Source organism: Martes martes (assembly GCF_963455335.1).
Source record: "Martes martes genome assembly, chromosome: 7".
Taxonomy (NCBI): Eukaryota; Metazoa; Chordata; class Mammalia; order Carnivora; family Mustelidae; genus Martes; species Martes martes.
Genome location: NC_137894.1, coordinates 89,169,492 through 89,191,958, shown reverse-complemented (window position 1 = coordinate 89,191,958; position 22,467 = coordinate 89,169,492). Strand labels below are relative to the sequence as shown.

General features: G+C 33.9%; 1 protein-coding gene across 1 annotated transcript; it reads right to left on the bottom strand.

The window, feature by feature from the left end:
* Positions 1–16,105: 16,105 nt before the first annotated feature.
* LRFN5 (leucine rich repeat and fibronectin type III domain containing 5) lies at positions 16,106–21,135 on the bottom strand (the record flags this gene model as incomplete). The annotated part of the gene is made up of 2 exons (XM_080807447.1): positions 16,106–17,048; positions 19,751–21,135. 2 exons carry the CDS (start codon positions 21,133–21,135, stop codon positions 16,106–16,108), a joined length of 2,328 nt encoding a protein of 775 aa, XP_080663573.1.
* Positions 21,136–22,467: the final 1,332 nt, after the last annotated feature.

The following is a 22,467-nucleotide window of genomic DNA, read 5'->3' as shown; positions in this document are numbered from 1 at the left end:
GAATGTTTTTAAAATAGTGGTGATGTTTGCAATTTACACTAAAAGTGGTTAAAATGTCAAATTTTATGTCATATATATTTTCCACAATAAAAAGATAGTTTTACAAAAAACTAATGTGGCTAGTTTCCTTATATATTATAATTATTTATCAAATAAAACAATCCTGTGCTACGGCCTTTTACTTTGGTTGTACATAATATATTCTTCATCACTTGAATTTTTACGCACATATACACACACACACACACACACAAACACACCATTTGATAAGTAGATTTATGATATATCAGTATAAGTACATTTTGGAATTAAAAAAGGAATAATTTCCTAACATATGGAAAGCAGAGTAAAAGTAGAAATAATCTGAATATATTTTGGACAAAACAAACCGAGAATTTGTTAGAAAATATTCTATAAATATGAAAGGGGTGTTATATCATTGAGCAAATAACAAAAATTTGTAAAACTAATTTTAGAGCTACTAAGTTACAAACAAAGAGGAAAATTGAAATTATTTGAGTTTTCATTTCCAGGTGTAAGTTATTCCTTTCAATACTAACAATAGTGCTTTATTATTAATCTTTGGTTCTACAGATCATGGGTTTCAAAAATCATGACTGTAGATTTTCAAAATACAAACTATAGTTTTCAAGCCATTTTAATGTGTCACAAACTGTACCTTCCCTGCATTCAAAATACTTTTGATTTTCTTGTGTGTTTGATGTATTTATATTATGTGTAAAGTATGACACAAATTGAACTATAAATATTCATACTTATTATGTGTTTTTAGCAGTTGGGTTACTTCCAATATTACTCAGGATTGTAGAATAACAGGAAAATGGAAGTGGTTTCCAATGTATATTCAATAGCTTTACAGTTGAGACTTTTTACTATCTATTAGATCACCCTATGATGCTAAAAGCTCAGCTAAAGAAATCGTTTCTGCTTATCCTCAAAATATGTCATCACTTTTTGGGCAAAACTTATTTTATGATCATTATTTCTATTTAGTTATGGGTGTACATAGGTGTTCTCTTAATTTCATAGTATAAGAAATAAATACCTGGGGCACCTGGGTGGCTCAATTGGTTAAGCAGCTGCCTTTGGCTCAGGTCATAATCCCAGTGGGATTGAGCCCTACGTCGGGCTCCCTGCTTGATGGAGAGCCTGCTTCTTCCTCTCTTTGCCTGCTGCTCTGCCTACTGGTGCTCTCACTCTATCTCTCTGTCAAACAAATCAATAAAATCTTAAAAGAAAAAAAGAAGCAAATATCTGTCCTTAAACAATGGAATAGTGTACAGTTAATCAGAGACTGTGTCTTAGTCTTCCTTAAAAATGGAATTTCAGAAAGAGAAACTAGGTGCACTAGGAGGGCCTCATTACTGTTGTTTGAATGTGTGCATAAGGGGAAGTTTTAAATTTAGGTGTGGGGGATACAGGGCGAAGATTTGAAATGATTAAGTGTCATTTTAGTCCTAACACACTTGGATTACATGAAAAATCATGTTCCTTGTAACACAATAGTGTGAGCATCCTAGAGAGGTGAGGAGGTCAGGCTTCATTATCATCAAGAAAAATATCCGAATAGACAAGAATCAGGCCCAAGGGAAAGGGAGAAATACAGACAAGAGAATGCCCCTAAGGAAAAGTTAGCAGGTTTTCCCGAGACCTTAAAAAGTTAAACTCTGCAGAGAGATCCAGGAAAGCCATTTGTGTTCCTGACACTTTATATTTGAGAAGAAAAGTTGTAGACAACAGGAATGGATCAGCGGATGGATTGCTCAAGTTGTGTCTTTTTTGTCACCTTTGTCACCAAAAATATTGATCCATGCATATATACATGTACACACACATAAACAGGATTGCTCCAGGGCATGATAGTTGCCAGGAAACAGAGAGAATGAAGCCATTTGCCCAGAGTCACAAATTAACTACATTTCAACTCAAACTTGTTGCTTCTATTTCAAGCATGGCATTGTGTGTGTCTGCAAGCAAGTGGGTGAGCCACTTTAAATGGTTTTAGTTAGGCTCTGAGCACAGATTCCAAGTGCCATCTAAAGGCTAACATTCTATAACTTCTCTTTGGATGGTTGGATATTTGTAATAGTCTAAGAGACAAGGAACAGATAAGCTAAATTTCTTGAAAGACAGTTTCCTGACTCCTTAAAAGCTTTAAACAACATATTGCTTTTAATGATCAATAACTAACAGAACTGTAAAGGAACAGAAATTAAATCTCTAATGTTTGAGAGAATCTGAATTCAGTTGCTAGCGGCAATGCTAATGCTGTTTTTAAATTAAACTTATTGCTTACACCAAGTACAGTGATAAGTCTACATACATTTTCAAATTCTACAATATTTCTCCTGTAAGAATATGGAAGAGTGGGTAGCTGACCAAATTTGCTCAGATCTAGAATTCAAACTCAGGTCTGCTTGATAGCAAGACCAGCCCTTAAACGCTAGGCTTGGATACTGCCTACATTTGACTGTATTAACATTTGCTAGCCACTAAAGATGTCTTACTCCTATTTTTGCTGGTTTAAATCAGATGTTTGTTCTTCTTTATTTACCCTGGAATTGTGAAAAGTGGGTTAAATGGGCACTTACAATGAAATAGAAGGCTTAAAACTATTAAGTTTTAAACCTCTTTGTACCGGCTCTCCAGAAGCTCAATGAATCAGTTTGGATTAATTACCATATGTGCCTACTCTGAAGCTTTCTGAAGTTCTACTAGGAGAAGAGATCCCTCATCACTTTCTGTCTTACACTGAAGGATAAGATTGCTGTAAAACTTTTAAAATAGCTGCACTGCTCTCCCACAGACGTGGGTGTACTCTACTCATGGCAGAAATAGGTCCAATATTATAAAGCAAATTTGATTCCTTAAGGTTTTGCATTACATAAATGTAAAATAGTATTATTAGTTCTTACAGTCATCATTGCACCATTCATACTTGAAGCAATTGATACTTCCACAAATCAGGCACTGTACAAATTCTGTCATAGTAAAACATTTATTTGTTAAAGTGATATAGATTATTCAAGATTCTACAGTCTTAAATCATGGATGGCAATGTAACATGGACTGATACAGAACTCGATGCCAATGTAGGCTTTTCTGTTTCCTTCTTTAAAAAAAAAATACTTGTAGGCCAGAAGAAAACAAAAATTTTGGCTTTTAAAGGGGATGAACCATGGTCTGATCGAGCCAGTTGCGCCAGCATGAGAGACTTCTGCTTCGGCTCCTGTGGACAATGTCTTCTAGGGCACCAGTTCAACAATTAGCCTTTGTGAATTGAAACGCTTTAATTTTATCCAGTAAAAATATCAGTGGCAACTTTTTTCAGGAGAGAAAGAAGTAGTGCTCTTCAGATTAACTCCAGCCTCTGAAAAGGAAAGAAAAAAAGAAAGAAAGAAAAAAAGAAAGAAAAGAAAAGAAAAGAAAAAAAAAGAAAGAAAGAAAAAGAAAAAAAGAAACAAAGAGAAAATACATAGGTAATAAGGCCATTGTGCCAGTAATTCAGAAGTTACTAAACTATAAGCACCCTGGCAGGAGTTTATTGCTATACAATACAAGATACACCCTTAAAAACTATCTAGATATGCACATCGGCTCTTAAAATGTTGCTTGGTAACTTCAAATTCTGAATATGTAGAAGAATCTCATTTTAAAAAGGAATCTAAATTCATTCAGCATAAATAGGTAAGTAAGTCAAAGCCAAACTGTGGAACAGCATTTTCCCTTTCTTTGTTTTTCACATTTATATTCTCAAGGAAAAAAAAAATAATGATTTTTTTCATTAATGCATGCCATTTAAATTTTAACAAATAATCATGCTGGTTTTAAAACTATGAACATATTAGACCAATTTTGCTCATCACATATAAAATCTAAGTGATTTCTACTTTTTAAACAGTTTGTTGGGGGTTTTGTATCATATTGAAATTTTATAAAATTTAATTATACATTAAATGTTAGTGAAGACTATTACTCCTCTTCATAAATTAGTTCCTCACTCACAGAAGAAACAAATGTGTAAACTGACAATGACTTACAAGAAAGGCATTCCATAGTTAATGTGATTTTGAATAAAATAATATAAAACCATTTAAAATATTTAAATATCAAGCTGTATATTCTTCCTCTAATGTGGGTTCTCAGCATCATATATTTAAGGTATGTCTATAAATTCCATCTTGAATAGAGAAGAAAAATGATTTTTGATAAATACGGAATTTCATAAATATGAAGTAGAAGTAATTTTTGTCCCTTCCCATTCAAAAAGAGTTATGTTTACAAGTTGAGGGTTATAAAATGCATGACCCAGATGAATCATGAAATATGGAAGAATATTCTATATCAAAATGCTGATGTAGAACATATCTGGTGTAGAAAAACTTCATGTGATAAAGGTAGGAAAAATATTGTAGAGATGTTTCATTCAAGAAAACATTTCATCTGGGGGCACCTGACTGGCACAGTTGGTAGATTGTGTGACATTTGATCTCAGGTTGTGGGCTTGAGCCCTACGTTGAATGTAGAGATTACTTAAAAATAAAATCTTTTAAAAAAGGAGGGGTGGAGAAAATATTTCACCTGAATAGCTGAATAGCTGAAGTTACTTTTGGCACAAACAATAGTCCTTGAAAATTATTAAACAAAGGATTTACACAATGTTTGGAAACTTAATAGATAACAGATGTGTAAAGTATTTAGTATCTTAATATCTTAATATTTAGTATTATGTATTTAGTATCTTAATAGATAATAGATGTGTAAAGTATTTATAAATTTATAAAAAATAATTACCTTGGAAATGACTGAAATATAGATCTCATCATCATTCTTTACCTGGAATGTTCTAAGAAAAACATTGCAACATCACTTTAAATTACAATGGGATTCTATCTAAATTCCTATCTGTTGGGTTCATAGCATAGCTTATTTTGGTGAAATTGCATTACAATGAGTTTATTTCTGTTTGTATTTCCAATTATATGCTTCTTTTGATAGAAAAAGATGTAGTTGTACTATACCAAAGTTCAAGTTTCAGGAAGTTGTAATATAGAAAAGACTAAATGCAAATAGAAGAAAAATAAAGTGGACAATATAACTAGTTTGACCTTAGAAATAATAAATTCTTCCAGAATAAAAAACTATTTTAATACCAAGTTAATGAGGGGCCCCTGGGTTGCTCTGTCATTAAGCATGTGCCTTTGGCTCAGGTTATGATCCCAAAATCCTGGGATCAGCCCCACCTGGGACTCCCTGATAAGCAGGGAGTCTGTCTCTTCCTCAGCCCCTCCCCCCTTCACGCTCTCTCTCGCTCTCTCGCTCTCTCTCTCTCTCAAAAAAAGAGTCAAGTTAATGATTATTTAAGTTTACATATTTTAAAGAGATTCATTTCCACATTACATGAAAAAAAAAACTTTGTTTAAAGATTTTATTTATTTATTTGACAGACAGAGATCACAAGTAGGCAGAGAGGCAGGCAGAGAGAAGGGGGGGAGGCTGGCTCCGCACTGAGCAGAGAGCCTGATGCTGCCGGATCCCAGGATTCTGGGATCGTGACCTGAGCCGAAGGCAGAGGCTTTAACCCACTGAGCCACCCTGGCACCCCTACATTAAAAAAAAACTATTAACAAACTATGGAATTATGGCTTTTATAAAAGCTGTTAACTTCAAAGACTAGAAAATTAGCAATCAGTTTTGGAAATTGTGGTATGAATCTGCCTGCCCTGAACATATGACCATGATTGAAATGATGACATAATGTGAAGCTGAATAAGAAGTTGTATGTGATATTCAAAATAACACTTTTTACTTCACTTATCAATAGACAACTCTCACAATGATTTCATAAAGATCTAAATATGAACACAAATTACAAGAGAATCACAAAGAAAAAAAACAGACTATAACAATTATCTAAAATGTTACAAGAACTAAAGATAATGTATTTGAGATAGGCTCAGGATGTTTTGATAATGGTCCTTATTTAACAGTGAAAGGTATGCAAATATTGGGAACAGATATTTTTATTAACAGTACTACAAAGTAAAAAGGAAATTAAACTATCCAATATTAAAAGAAGGAAAAATGTCCTGTGAGAATGAACTGTGAGAAAATGCTGTTACTGTCTTTACTCTGAATGCAGTTAAGAACTCTAAATGATTTTTATCTTGTATTATTTAGGATATCTAAAAAAAGAAGGAAATGATTTTTTTTAAAGATTTTATTTATTTATTTGACAGAGAGAGAGATCACAAGTAGGCAGAGAGTCAGGCAGAGAGAGAGGGGGAAGCAGGCTCTCCGCTCAGCACGGATGCCGAGGCAGATGCAGGGCTCGATCCCAGGACCCCGAGATCACGACCCGAGCCGAAGGCAGCGGCTTAATCCACTGACCCACCCAGGCGCCCCAGAAGGAAATGATTTCTAAAAGTCATTCCTGATACCAGGGTTCTAGTTTTTACTGATTTACTGTAATGTTCAAGCAAATAGCAAAAATGGGTTTATTATAAAAATAGTTAAAAGTTATCTACATATGTGCATATGTGCCTATTCTATTACTCTTATTTTTACAAATTTCACTTAAAGGGAATATCACAGCAAGAAACAAAGCTACAGAACCAAATACTTTATAATATTAATTTTTACTGGGAAATAACATTGGAAATATATCTGGATCATACATACACATTTGCTTTGCTGTTTAGCTCTTATTTCATATTTTTTCCTAACCCCATGTTAAATGTTGCTCTTTCTTTATAATCAGCATTACTTTTTATTCATTTATACCTTAATAGTTTCTCTTAAAAAAGTGTCTCTTTTCATAGTTATTGCACCTTAGCAGGGGTTTTATGACAAATTTTAAATTTGTTAAATACCTTAATTGATACTATGCAGAATCATCGGAAGTCAGATCCATTAGAATCAGGAAGCTATTTCCTTAAAGGCTAGTGCAAGCAATTGTAGATTAAGGGGCATTTCTTGTGTATACTTATACACACAAACACACACACATAGAGTACACATATTTTGTTGGTCTGAATGTAACAAATACTTTTCAAGAAAGTTTACTTAAGAAATTTTCAGTGTAAATGCAACTAGGTAGGGGAAGCTGGGTTAAGTGGGTTAAGTCATCTAAGTGTGGGACTCTTGATTTCGGATCAGATCATGATTGAGTCCCCATTGGATCCTGCACTCAGCAGGGAGTCTGCTTGAGATTCTCTCCCCCTCTTCCTCTGCCACCCCCCATTTTTCTAAGTAAATAAAAAAATGCAATTAGTCAGTTGTTTCTATTTTTAACTTCTAAACATGGCATATGAATTGTTTTACAGATTTAACAATCTTTTCAAACATAAGGTTAACATATGTAAGTGCCAGTTTACACGTAATTACCACCAGTTATTATTACCAATGTTTCTTCTTTGTTCTCAATTCATCTGAGTGTGATTAGGATTTTGTGATTTTATTCTAAAAGGATCGTATGTGATATACTAAATATTTTAAGTTCTTTCTATTTCTATACACATGCAGGAAAGGTCCTAAGGGAAAAAATTGGCATAGGACATATTCTGGCTAATGGAAATGAAATAAATGTATTAATTCTTCACCCTTAGGGGAAAAAATGATCTTAGCAGATGCCTCAGTATGAGGAATACCTATGCCACTAACTGGATGAAACCTTTCTGTCTTCTGTGTACCTTCTTACTCGAATTTGATGCTATATAAGGGACTGTGGTATATAATTTTGTAATGTTGCCATGGAAATATTTTATTATATTAAAAACAAAAATGTATTGTAAGGTGTTTTTTGTTTGTTTTTTGCTTACTTTTTAAAGAATATTTTATTTATTAATTTGAGAGAGAAAGAAAGAGAGAGAAAGAGGGAGAGAAGGAGTGAGTAGGGGGAAAACCAGAGGGGGAGGGAGAGAGACAAACAGATTCCCCACTGACTGCAGATCCCAAGACAGGGCTCAATCTAAGGACCCAGAGATCATGACCTGAGCCAAAACCAAGAGCTGGATGCTTAGTTGACCGAGCTACCTCAGCACGCCAGGTTTTTTGCTTACTTTTATTGTATATATACACAGGTAGCATTTTAATTTAAATTTAATGCAATGGGCAGCATCCAAAATTTTGGAAAACATATTTGCCTTTGGGTAGGAAACCACATTTGTTACCAACCTGTGGAAACAAAAACTTAAAATAAAAATTTTTTATCCCTTCCTCCCCCCTAAGAAGGAGCTAGGAAGCTGTGAGCACAAGCTCCACATCACTCCCCTCACACCTGGTGAAGCACTGCTGACCGTGGGAAGGGAACAAGAAGACAAGCATGCTGGCCAGTCTCTTCCAAGGGGCTTCACTGGTTGTATTGAGAGGGGTAGAAATGATAGGTCTGCGAAGGCAGAAATCATTTGCCAAGTACCAAGAAGAGTCACACTGAGGTTTCATGATACTTGAATTGATAGTTGAAAAATGACTTAGATTGACTTTCCTGCTTCCAAATCTTGATAAATCATTTAGCACCATTCTGGACAGTGCCTCTGATAGATCAATCATTTACTTTCTAATCCCTTTCTAAAGATACTCTCTTTCAGAACAGCTAGATGTCCAAAGTTACAGGATAAATGAATTTTCAGAAATCAAAGGCAAAGAGAGAGGCCAGGAGAGAAAGAGGGGTTCAGAGCGAGAAAGGGACACACTGGGTGATGATGAAACAACGCACCTTCACGCAGGTCAGTTCGGTACACAAAAACAGAACACAAAGTGTGTGCCAGACACTGGGCTACTGATTGTTTCTAGTGAGCCATCTGTTCATTTTTTGCAACATGGGATTGGGATCCTGAACTCAGAGCCATGATGCATGAAAACTATGGTGTTTAATTTGGGAGTGGAATTCATTAGGGGAAACCCCGAATGATTGTCCAAGTTATTATCTTTTAAATACAAAATGCTTAAAAAAAAAAGACCCTATTTTTACCCCTAAAAAATTAAATCAGTGGCCTTTTTTAGAACTTTTAAATGCAGACTATTTTTTCTGTGCCAAACCTTGAGCAAATGGCTGATGCCTCCAGCTGTTTGAACAGATTGCTAAAGTGCTATTCCGCTCTGGAAACACACTTTCTGATCCAATTAAAATGCAGGAATCAAATACTCATTTGAAACTTCCAAAAAGGAAAAAAAAAAAAAAAAGGAGAAGAGTAATCAGTTGCTGACAAAAGGAATACCATGAATATTTCACATGTAGTCTTTTGCTCCATTTTATAGTGGCTTCATTCATTTTGGATAATACTGAAACACTTCTGTTCATCCACTTTCAGGGAGGCATAATGTATCATTTCAGCTCCTATTAGGATGTAGAGGTCAAGGATAGGAATGAATACATTCTTATCAAGCTACTGTCTTCACACTGGGAAATATTTGTAAAAAACACACATTATATCATGCATGAGTGTAAGACTGACTCCAAAGTCACATTAGTATTCCCTGTATTCTTACAGTATGGATCGGAAATGTTCAGTTAACCAGAAATATGTCTAAATTTAGCAACTGGAAATTCATTTAACCAAACTGAACTTTAGTTTGTACCATTGAGCACTGAGTAAGTTTTAATGGGAAGTTTCAACAAGTTATATAAGCTTGCAAGAAAATTTAAAAAGTATTTTTAAAAGAATATACCCACTCAATGCTGTATTACGAGACAGGTAACAAAAATCTCACCTGTGTTTCCTGGACAATCTGGTCAACATTAGTCAGCAAAGCATCTGGGAATAAAATTTTCAATGTCATAAACAAATACACAAATTCCATTTTTAATAAATAGACCCTAAAACACTTCTCACTGAAATCTTGATAAGATTTCTCTTAACAGAGATTTATCTAGACTTTTTTTTTACTTACCTGTTCTTGGGCAAATTGCAATTGACTTTTGTAAATACTCTGTAGTTGTCTATGGCTACCTCCTGATACATAATACTATAAAAGTAGAATTTTTAAAATATTGTTCTAGTTGCTGAAGTGAGTAATTATTATGGAATGTACTTTTCTTCAAAGAGTTCAAGAAGTGAATCAGGCTTCTACTCATTTTTCCCTACTCAAAGTTAACATTTCAGTAACAGAGCTGTATATGATTAATATGGAAAGATACACCAAGGAAAAGAGAAACCAAAACAGGAAACATGGCTTCATTATGTTCAACACACAGAGTATTAAATAATCATTTACAAAAATCATTATTCAATAACCCCCCAAATAATATCAAGTTTTATGAAGTACCCAGTATCCTCACATAAAACACTAATGTTCTATATGCAACCATTCTGCCTTTTAAATGTCCATATATATGTTCCAGTTGGCTATGAATGTTTAATACCATTACATAGCCCTGCATAGCACACATTCTATTTCTTTCCAATATGTCCTCTTTTCAAGCAAATACTCCTAGTCATTAAGAAGTGACACAATGATAATAAAAAATGTTGGGAAAAAATTATTCTCAGGGTTTACAGTTAAGTGTGATGAGAAGAGAACAAAATACTTTTTTATAGAGCTTCCAGGACAAATATTCATAGGAACTTCTAATGGCCTCTGGAGATTAGGTTTTACATGAAAGCAATAATAAGACATGTTCACAATATACAGAGAAAAAATGTTTAGGAAATTTCATTATGGTAGAGCCAACATAGGATATTTCATAAGCCCTTCATGCTACTTGAATAATTTATTGGACATACTCTGAGCAGAATCACAGTATCTATCTAGTTCCTGTTTCAGGCAATATCAAATGTACATCCACTTCCAAACACAAAATGAAAGGGACTTCATGACTTTCCTGGAATGTATTTGAAAAAAAAATTAATTTTTTTTCCCCAACACTTTCACCCTATGGCACTTTTATTGTAAAAAACAGAATGCCAGCAGTTTAGTTCTTTGTCTCCTGAGAGGAATGACTCTCAAAGTCTATATATATGGATTTGTCACCTAATTTTATGTCAATTTTGCTTTTTCAGGTAAAATGGCATAAACATTGATACTTCTACAAGCCTAGTAAAAATTTTTAATTTTTAAAATTCATGGACATAATAGTCCTCTATTTGAAAAGAGTGGATGAAATTAGACAAGGTGTAGAGATCATTATCATTAGGAAGTTCAGAAAAATAAATTTCTTCTAGAGAGTTTATTTCCTGTTGTAATCTTATAAAACTAAGAGGTATAGCTTGTACAGTTATTCTGGGAGAAGTTCTCTGGTTGCTAGCCCATATAAATATAACTTCGCTCTATCAATTACAATCTATGTTGCAGGACACAAAATTCTGATTTTAACTGATTAATCTGATAAGCATACATATTAGTATATCTATATATTGCATATATAGATACATAAGTATATACCATGTATATATTTTATCAACGGTAACTTTCTATCTTTAATTTTGACTTTGAGAAATAGCTGACAAAATCAGAAGACAATGGTACACTACTTATTATAGTGACTGCTTGTAATATTTGATAAAATTGCAAATACATTACCCTTATTTAACAAGGAAATTTCATACTTAAATAGACTCCCAGGTAGAAATTGCTACCTTCTGTGTCCCACACTTCAGACAATACCACATTTTTAGGAAGACTCAGTCACAGTAATACTTTTACCACTCTTTCTATATTAAGTGATCCTCTGTACTGCTATAAGAATGATCGATTTGTTTCGGAAAGAAAACAAACAAACAAAACCCCCAAATCTGAAAAAACTAAGTGTATGTGTAGTCCCAGCATACATTTATCTAGTGTGGGAGGAAAAGGACTCAACAATCTGAAAAGACTGAGTTCTGAAACTATTACAAAATCCCAGTCATTCCTTTTGGTTACTTTCCCTTTTTTCTATGAAATTTTGAAAATAAGATATTTTTAATCCTTAAACTTGGCTCCCCCAAAATGCTTCACTCACAACCATTATAATGTAAATAATAATGATGAGTATATAACGATGATGATTATCATCATCAACTATGGAGGATAAGAAAAATATCCTTTTCTTATCCAGCCCACCTCTGTGCTGAAGTCCTTTCCCCAAACACCACAAACACTTACAGACAGAAGCATCCACATTCACTGTTAAAGAAGGAAGACTGGACGCTTCGTGAAACACAAGGGATGACTGAGCAAGAAAAAGAGAATAGATAGTCTTCCTTCTGCATAATATCAATGAACATTGTTTTCTTAGTATCATAAAATAGAAGCGGAATTTTGTCATACCAGTAAGAACGTGGGTTCAGATCTGCAGTCCTTGAAAAATGCCCCCATTTGCCTTTGTAATTCTATGTACAATGAGATGCTTTATGTTTTCCGTCCTTTTTTATTTTTAATAAACTATTGGCATTTAATTGATTGTTGTTAGGCTTCTCATTGTGAATAACAGGGGAAAAATAGGAAAAATTCAGAACTAAGAGGCAATTGTTGTGGATCTTGTGATAACTGCTCTAGTTTTTTACCTTTCTAAATGAAATATTTAGTTTCCTTTCAGTAATGTGAGCAAATAAAATAGAATTTAGTTTGGAAGTAAGTACTTTGTGAGTACTTTATAATGAAGGAGAAAGTACTCAAGAAAAGATAAAAAGAGATTTCTGTAGATAAATGGAATACATTTTTCTTTTCATTTCTCAACTTCTTGTGGGAGAAAGTATGTCTCTTCAAATAGACTTGTTATGTCTGTAAGTGGTTTACAATAGTTCTACAACTTCTATTCTAAAAACTTTTTAGTAAAATATATCTACAGAGCAGCTAAAGTCAACTGTCTGAAAGCTAAATTAGCTTATTGTGGCCTCAACCTAACTAACTACATTTAATGGTCCTAAAAAAAATTTAGGAAATAAATTGGTCCCAGTGAGGGTATTACATAGTTAATTTATTTATTTAATATACTGCTGTTTTGATCTATTTGTAGTGTAAAAATAAATAGTATCCATCAAACCAAACTTTGTTTCCTCTTAGGATTCTAAGGCAGCATTGGAGACTTCATCAACACTTTACGACGCTCAAATATTACATATATTAAATAAAAAAGACCTACTTTAATAATAGTTGGACATTTTCAAATTGGGGGACATTTATCCAAAAGAAACAAAAACAACACAGGAAGACACATAATTAAAAAAAAATGTTTGGAGCAAACATCTGTAAATATATTGCTTGTTAGTTGTTATATTGAACAACCTGAAACCATCGTGTAAAATGGCTAAAAATAAAAGAAAAATAATTTAGGACATGGAAATAAAAAACAATATATATACCTTTTACATAATCAGCAACAGCAAACCACATGCTTTGGATCACATACACACAGTTGGTTAAAATGAGAGGTGTAAGAAATAACAGAAAGAAAAACAATGAGACACAGAATTTCTTGCTTATAGTAATAAAATAGCTAGATCACAAATCAACATTGTGCATATAATCAAAGTTCTTATTACTGCACCTTCCTCACTGGCCCCATGCATTTATTTATTTATCTATCCATTCACTCATTCATTCGAATAACTACTGTGTTTCGGAAAGTATGCTTAATAACCCTCAACTGTCCCATAGATTTATTTTTCAGTCACTTCACACTGAAACTGCCCTGAGCAAAAAGTTTTTCATACACTTGTAAACAAAAACAAAAACATTTAACCTTCTTGATAGGCCAACTTTTGTTGATCTCTCAAAATATAAACTTTTTAGAAAGACAGAAACATGAGCCTTTTTATCATTTCTAAAAACAAGTGTTCATGCATTTGGTTAATATACCCTGAAAACAGTCTTATAAAACTAATAAAAATTTAAATGGTTTCAATGACTTTAGTCAAACAATAAATTTCACATGATAAGATATTATAGAGTTCTAAATGTTTATAAGAAATAAAAGATATTGAATTAAAGTTTCATTTGAAACATAAGCAGAAAATTGATTTTTAAAAATACAGGCAACTGGAAAATATAAAATAAGCTAATCAGTAGCTTGGAACAGATATACTAAACTGTGGCCTTAATGCATGATTTGAGAGCCTCCTTGTCCACAATCTTCATAATGCCAGAGATTTCTTCCTTGGAGATTCACTTGCTTAAGTCTCAAAAGTGTGTGTGTGTGTGTGTGTGTATATATATATACACACACACGTATATATATATATATGTGTGTGTATATATATGTATATGTATATATGTGTGTGTGTATATTTGGGACTTTTTAATACCATATATGTAAAAACTAGGAAAGGGAGAACCAATATGCTTTTGTCAATCAGCACCTTTTGAAGAATTAAGTAATGATGTTAATTAGAAATTTTAAACTGGGATTAGAACATTATTACAGAAATAGCTGAAGATACACTTCACTCTCTGTAATGTTTTTGATTTTACAAAACATGACCACACACATAATCTCATTTATTCCTCAAAAGAACTATACACTTGACCCACAAAAGCTGATTAGATTTTCGAAATGTGAAAGGAAAACCTTAGAAAGGGAACGGGGACAGAGGAGGTGTTTATGAAACACCTACAATAATACTAGCCCATTAGATAATTTTTTTCAAGATTGGCATGGAAAATAATCTCTAACTGCTTTAATTTTACCTGTTTCTGAATGTCATCATGATAAATCATGTATAAGATGCGCTTGTGTCAAGCTAAAATTAACTGAAATTTTTACATATGCCTCTAGTAGAAGAAAATTACACTAATGACTAGTATTCCTTATCTGTGTTTTAATATTTCCAAGAGATCTGTAAGAGATAATAAACTTACTGTGTGTTTCACTTACTCCCATGGAGCATGTTGTATAAATAAAATACAAATCTTCTCATATCATGGCTAAATTTTTTTGTGCAAGATTCTCATGTGAGCCTTATTTTCAACCTCCCACCTCAAACATCAAAGAATGCCTGAAGGTTAACCCCCATTTACCAATCTTTAGTAAAACACCATCAAGTTGCAATATAATGTAAGATTTTCAATGAGTAGATAGGAACATTTATCTATAGACCTTGATTTTAATGAATATCCAGGAATGCCATATATCAAGGAGAAATATCATTGTCTGATTAAATTTAAGAATTTTTTAATGATAGATTCCCCCTAAGCTGAATGATTTCTAATTAAATTTCATCACAGGTTTTGGTTAAAAATAAATGCATTTACTCTAAGAAAGAAACATTCCAACTGAGAATTACAGGCAGAAGGGAAAAACAAAACCAATATCTGGTTAATGAGCAATGACTTTATATTGCTTATAAATGTATTAAGAATTCCATTAGAAGTATTTTTTTAATCTCACTTAGTGATAAAAACAAACATTCCTTTGATAAAGGGAGTCTTGTATTTTTGTCTCCCTTTTTAACTTGCTTAAAGAAAAATATAGAACTCATTCATTCTGCTAATGTGTACCGAATGAATGAAAACACATTCCTGTGCCCAGGGTAGCAGCGTATAGAATCTGGCCTGTGACTTAAAACTGAACTGGATTTTCTTGATAAATGCAAAATCCCTTGAATTTCCTTTTGCTCCCCACCAAAAAAGCTTTGTCATGGATGAGAAATACCATAAATCCATTAAGGCACCTGAACCAAGAATGTTGTTTAGAAGGGTACCTATTTTAACACTGTCTGGGTATACTTATTGAATATTTTATTTTAAACACCATAGCAACACGGAGTCGTTCTTTTTAATATCTGCCTAAAAACAAATGCCACCATCCTTGGAAGAATATATACAATCTACTCACTGAAAAATACTAATCAGCCTGGGTGGTCCTTTGTAAGACTGGAGGAAATATCATTATTTAGGAAGACTTCCTTGTCCGGTGACCACCTTTATTTTGTGTTCTGCTATTGTAGAACCCGGAAGCCAGTCCTAGGGCAGGGGAAGGCACTGCTCTGTCATGCTTTTATCCCTAAACCATCCTGTCTATGTTACCTTCATATACCAAACTGTACCTAGGAGGTTTATACACCTTGGCTCTATGAGGCTTGTATCAGAGAAACAAAACTGGAATTTCAAATTCCAACTTCCTATATGAGTTTTCAAAATAACTTCTTCATTAAAAAGAAATAATACGTTACACAGTGCTTTCCAATATCCACTCAGCATCTGAGAGAGTTGATTTTCCACTATGCCCGTCAGAACCGTTGGACTGAATTAACATCGCATTCATAGACATGCTTCTTTTAGAAAACAGTCCACACGTGTTCAGTGAGTTACTATAACAATAGTATTCCTTTAATTCTCCATTCAGGGAGTACCTGTGCCTCGCTCTGGATCTCTCAGCAGGCAAAGTGAGAAACTTACTTGGCTTTGAATGTGCTCTTTTAGATGAGGGCCCCTCTGTGACAGAATCAGGAGGTCGACTAGCTAACTGCAATGCAGTTGAGTTGTTCCTGTTAGTGTTTTGGGACTCAACATTTGTGACAGCTTCATTCTGTGGTTCGGCACTTGGCTTTGTGCCAGTCTTTCTTTTCTGCTTTTGGGACACAGAAGCGCTTGAAGTCCAGGTAGGAGGCAAAGCAGAGGTAGTGGTAGAGGAGTCCTGACTTGAACAAGTTTCTGAAGACTGTATCACATTGTCACTGGCAACTTTACAACACTGGGCATTCTCTTCATGTCCCACAGCTTGTTTGGACATGGACTGGGGCAGCGTGACACTGCAGCCTTGTATCTGAGCCCCATTAGTTTGAGAGTAGACATTGCTGACCTTGGTGACCTTGTGTTGCCCGTTATTGTTACAAACCTTATACCGGATCATGAGGATGATGATGAAAACCAGCACGGATGCTACAATTATTCCACCAATAATAATAATCATGGTGCCTCCCAAAAACTGGGACTGCATGAAATGGCATCGCACGTAATCCTGTTCCGTCGTAAACTGGATGCAACCCACGACTCTTGTGGCAGTGAGGGAAGTGATGCCATCATCATATATTGCCAAGACACACAAGTCATACATAGTTCCAGCAGCCAGGTTATTGACAAGGAAAGTTTTGCTCGTAGGAGGTATCATTCTGAGGGACAATGGAATTTGTGTTATTATTAAAAACAAAACATATAGACACACAGAGCCATTATGATTTCAGTCCTGTTTCATTTTAGTACTCATTAAGATAAGCACATTTATAACAGACATGAAATATGGGAAAAATGATCTAATCTTATATTTGCCTAGGTAAAACAGTTCAAAGTCATTGTTGTATTCTGCATTGTATTAATGGTGCCTGCACCATGCCTTGACAAGCTTACTAATTACATTGCTTGGCAAAGCAGAACTCCTAATAAAAGCCACTGCTAAAAAATCATTTATGACAAATTGCTTTTGAAAGGTGTGACTGTGACATTATCTGACTACTAAACAAATCCATTTAGCACTTACAACACCTCTGTGACTAAAACCCAATTTGAAGGAAGGGAAAACACTGACAATCACATTAGAAACCAGAATGGAAACGCATCAGAGTATTTATTTTCCAAATCAGTTATAAGATGCTATGGAATGGTACCCAGTAAACCTATCTTTTGTAACTATGATAATTACTAAGATTAAAGTACTTTATTTACAGATCTTAGTCTACTCTTATGCTGTCAACACTTGGTTCCTAGTATGTTTTTATCTAAAAATAAGGTTGATGGGAATGTATGAGAAATATTATCCTAAAAACATGAACAGGGCAAGGCTGTTGACCAGAGCCTAAGTCCCTCATCCTGCTCATTATGGGCTGATGAAATTATCTTTAGAACAGTTGCTAAAGTTTGATAAAAGTTTACAGATACCTCTGAATCCACTGTATCACAAAACTCTTCTGTGGGTGCTTTTTTCCACTACCTTTTTTTACATAGCAACCAAATATGACCTAAACTAAGATTTCATGTAGAAAAAAAGGCTTGAAACTGTATTTTCCTTGAAAGGAATTTTTTAGGACATTTTAAAACTTGGCAATGCTAATCTATTCTACAACCTAGACAATGTGTTCTAAATGAACCAGGAAACTTTTAGGTCAGAGTATGTATTTGTGATTTGTGATTAAAACCACTATCATTTAGTGAGTGTATGATAAGTACCAGGCATTACTAAGCACTTTATATACACTGCAATTTTTTTTTCTGAAACACTATAATTTTATCCTTACAATGACTATATGAGGGTGGCATTACTATTTTATTCATGACAAACACTGAAGTCAGGAAATTTAAGCAATTTTCTGAAGGTCACATAGAATTTTCTTGTCATGGAAAGATTAGGATTTTAGAATTTGGAATGTAGAAACTGGCCTATGGCTATATATATATACACACACACAATGTTAGAAGCTACAGGAAGGTGAGGGGTAGGGGTACCACTCTTCTTTGACAATGGGTTAAATACTGGGTAACCCAGGTAAAGAGCTGCGTATGAGAAGGACAAACTACTTTATGTTAATATGCATGCTTCAGAGTCTATGTGATCATACATTTAGTGATGAGAGGGATATTAGAAACCATTTACTTTAATCTCTTGCTTTTAAAGATGAGGAAATTAAAACTCAGCCATGTAGAACTTTGCCCAGGATCGATCATATGGCTAGCTGGGCCAGTTTTGTTTTTTTCTACCAGCCCATGCTCATTTTAAAAAAGTTCTCTCATCTCCATACATGAATGAAGATCAAATTATCTTCAAGAATTCATCTGGGTATATAAGAATTGAGTTGATCTTATTTCAGGAAAGCTTCAAGACAGAAAAATATATATATATATACACATATATATATGTATATTTTAAAACCACAATTTATATCATTTCCTAGGACTAATAATAGTCTATCATGAGTGAAATTATATGGAGAGGTAAAAATGTATATTTCCAACTGAAAATTGGACAAGATGTGACTATAAATCAATGAGGCTGAACTTTAGAAAAACATACCAGAAAACCTATAGTCAGACACAAATTCTCCATCAGATTCCTTATGAGGAGATTACGTACTTAACTCCAGTGATACTTCCACTGCTCAAAATATTTATAAACTTTCTCTTTGGAACTGTCTTAAGAACCAGTGTATATGAAACAATACACATGCACATAACTCAACTACTCAAAAAAATCAGTCTCATTATTTTATAGTTACATCCTATTTTTTGACCAAAAATGGCAATACCCATCTTGATCACCCACCTTATTCACAAGACTTGGCTCCAAATGGCTTTTGCTTGTTTCCAAAATTCAAATTCACCCTCAAAAGACGAAGATTTGCCACCACTGAGGATATTCAAAATAGTATGACGAAGGTTCTAAAGATAATTCCAAAAGTGCTTTGAGCAATGCCAGCATCATTGGGATAATGGAATAGCCTCCCAACGTGACTTCCTTGAAGGAAAGAACACTCATGTGGATGTGTAAGTTCTGGTATGTTTTTGAATTTTTAAAATAAATCAGTCTTGTTCTCTGATAGTCACATCTCTTAGATGAGGGGAAAAAAGTAAGTAAGCATAATATTAAATATAAATTTGAACTCTCTAAGAATAACACCATTCAAAGTATTTCCCCACAGGTAATCTCCTTTCACAAACCTTACATTACACACTTTAAAAAAATGGAGTGCTATAATTACAACACAGAGTAGCACTGTCAATTAAAAAAAACAAAACAAAACAAAACAAAACAAGTCAGTAGTACGTTAACAAGCCCTACAGTAAGATGCATGGTAAGAATAAAAATTTGGTTAATTTTTCTTACCTGTAAACAAGGGTGTCATCATAAGTACCATTGTACTGGATTTGGAACATACGTATTCCGGGAATATTCCTTTGAAAATTAAATTTAAGTAGTGCGGTAGATGATGTCGCTTCTGCTACTACAATTTTATCTTGACTCATTTTAGTATCACCATTACTACTGCTTGCGTTAGAACCTGACTTAGTAGAAGTTGAGATATCTGAAGAACCCGGATCAGGCTCATGGATATGATTTGTACTGTTTAGTAAGTGAGGGAGCTTAATTATATGAAGGTCCACTGTTTGTGTTGCTTCCCCAGCAGGATTGGAAGCAATGCAGGTAAAAGCACCTGTATCCTTTACAGTTGTTATAAGAATATCAAGTGTTCCATTATCATACACCAGAGATCTTGTTGCATTTGAAATCAGCTTCCCTTCAGGAGAAATCCAGTGAATTGCAGGTTCAGGGTCCCCCCTGGCTTTGCACCTCAAGGTTGCCCTTTGACCTTCCAGGACTCTCATCTCATGTGTATGACGAGTAATGAGAGGAGGCTCACATAAAAACTCTTCCTCAGGAATTGACCAAAAATAGCGACCAGTTAAAAGTGCTGGAGAAGCACAAGTCTCTAGGTCATCTTCTCTGGACAGACGCCGCAACCACAACAATTCACAATTGCAATGCAAAGGGTTTCCACCAAAACTTAATGCAAAAGTTGATGGGCTGATTATTCCTGAGGTTGCTAGTACCTGAGCTCGCTGAAAGAGAGGGTCAGGTGGTAGCTTCTGCAATTTATTTGATGTTACATCTAGCCGAGTCATCTTGTGCAAGTGGGAGAAAGTCCCCTTAGGAATGTTATCAATCATATTGTGATCCAAACTAAGGGTGTGCAAGCTAACCATCTTCTCAACAGCATCCCAAGGAATTGTTTCTAAATTATTGTAGGACAGATCCAGCTCCTCAAGGGCAAAAACATCGTCAAATGCTGTAGAAGAAATTAAAGTCAGTTGATTGTTGTTCAGTATCAAATGATGGAGATTGGAAAGCCCACTGAACATATCATTTGTAATTTTAGTCAATCTGTTGCTATTCAAATGCAATGCCCTCAAATTTCGTAAGTCGGCAAAAGCATGAGGTGTAATAAAACTTATTGTATTCCTGGATAGAGTCAGGTCCACCAAGCTGGTCATATTGGCAAAATCTTTCCTTTTAATATTTGTAACAAAATTGTCTGCCAACCGCAGTTCCACAGTTCTTCTGTCAATGTTTGGTGGAACAAATAAAAGCCCTTTCTTGGCACAAAGGGTTGCGAGATTAGGAGACAAAATCTGACAGACACAACGCTTTGGACAGATCTGAGCTCTCACTGCTATGCCAATGAAAAACAGATAAAAAAGAAATTTTTCCATTGTAGATCAGATTTAAGAGCCTGTAAGAAAAGATACAAAATGCAGTGTTAGCATCCAATCATTTCACTAATGTTCATATTCCTACTGGAATAATCCTTTGTATGCAAACTGCAATACAGAAACGATTTACTCATTTGTTTACTTAACAAACAAGTATAAAATATCTACTCTGTATTGCAGGCTATAATTGACACCAGGATGAAAAATATACCATTCCTGGCCTCGTGGGATTTAAAATCAAGTGGGGGAAAACAAAGAAGCCACCAGATTATTATAATTCTGTAAATTATGTGCTATTTTTGAGATATGTCCAGGGTACTCAATGAATACAGAAAAAATGTGACCTTCAGCTGAGACTGGAGAGAAGGAGTTAAGAAACTTGCCCATAACCTTGAAATACATCTCATATAATCAAAAGATTAAAGATATATTTGAGGATTTGCAAGTACTTCAATTTACCGAGTAGAAACAATAAAAGACAATATTTGTTATTGTTAACTTTGTGGCATGATATTTGAAAGTAATTAATTGTCAATTAAATTTTACTCATCTTTACAAATGATCTGGAACATAGTACAACTTTCACAACTTAACTGCAAATAAATACTCTAATTCTCAAAAATAAAAAAGGCTAAAAGTTTACCACAAATGCTCTGAGCTCCTTAAATATTAGAATATTTTATTTGACATAAAATTGGATTTTAAAAGATAATTTATGAAAGGTAATCATCAAAATTCTTGACAGTGAGTCCCTAAAGATGCTGTAATTCCATCTTTTCTTTTAAAATCTTAATGCATTTAAATTTAATTCAAATATGATTTTAAAAAATCTTGATAGTTTCATTTTCCAGCTTGATCTGAAGTATTTGTTCTTGAAATTAATCATCAAAAATTAAAATACTAATACATATGCAATCAAAAGTTCTCCTAAATTACACGTGGTTTTAAATGCCAAGAAAAATAGCTAGAGAAAATCAAGTTTTTAAAAGATGAAAATATAAAATATGGAATTATTCTAGAAATAAAGTACCTAGTTTTCTAAATAAAACATATTCTTATAGTTTTGATTTATGTTATGCCTATTTTATATCATATTCAATGTGGTTATAATGAATAAGAACTGTCATGCTCAACAAATGAAACAGTCTTACTCTCCTGTTTCCATGGAATAACTGGTACTAAACTAGCCTTTCTACCATAAGCAGCAACAAAAAGTAAAAAATATGTATATACTATAGTTTTCACACATTGGAAAAGAAAGAAGCACAGAATTGTGATCCTTGAGAAAAGTGAAAAAAAGAAAAAAAAAAAAAAAAGAATGAATCCTATCAT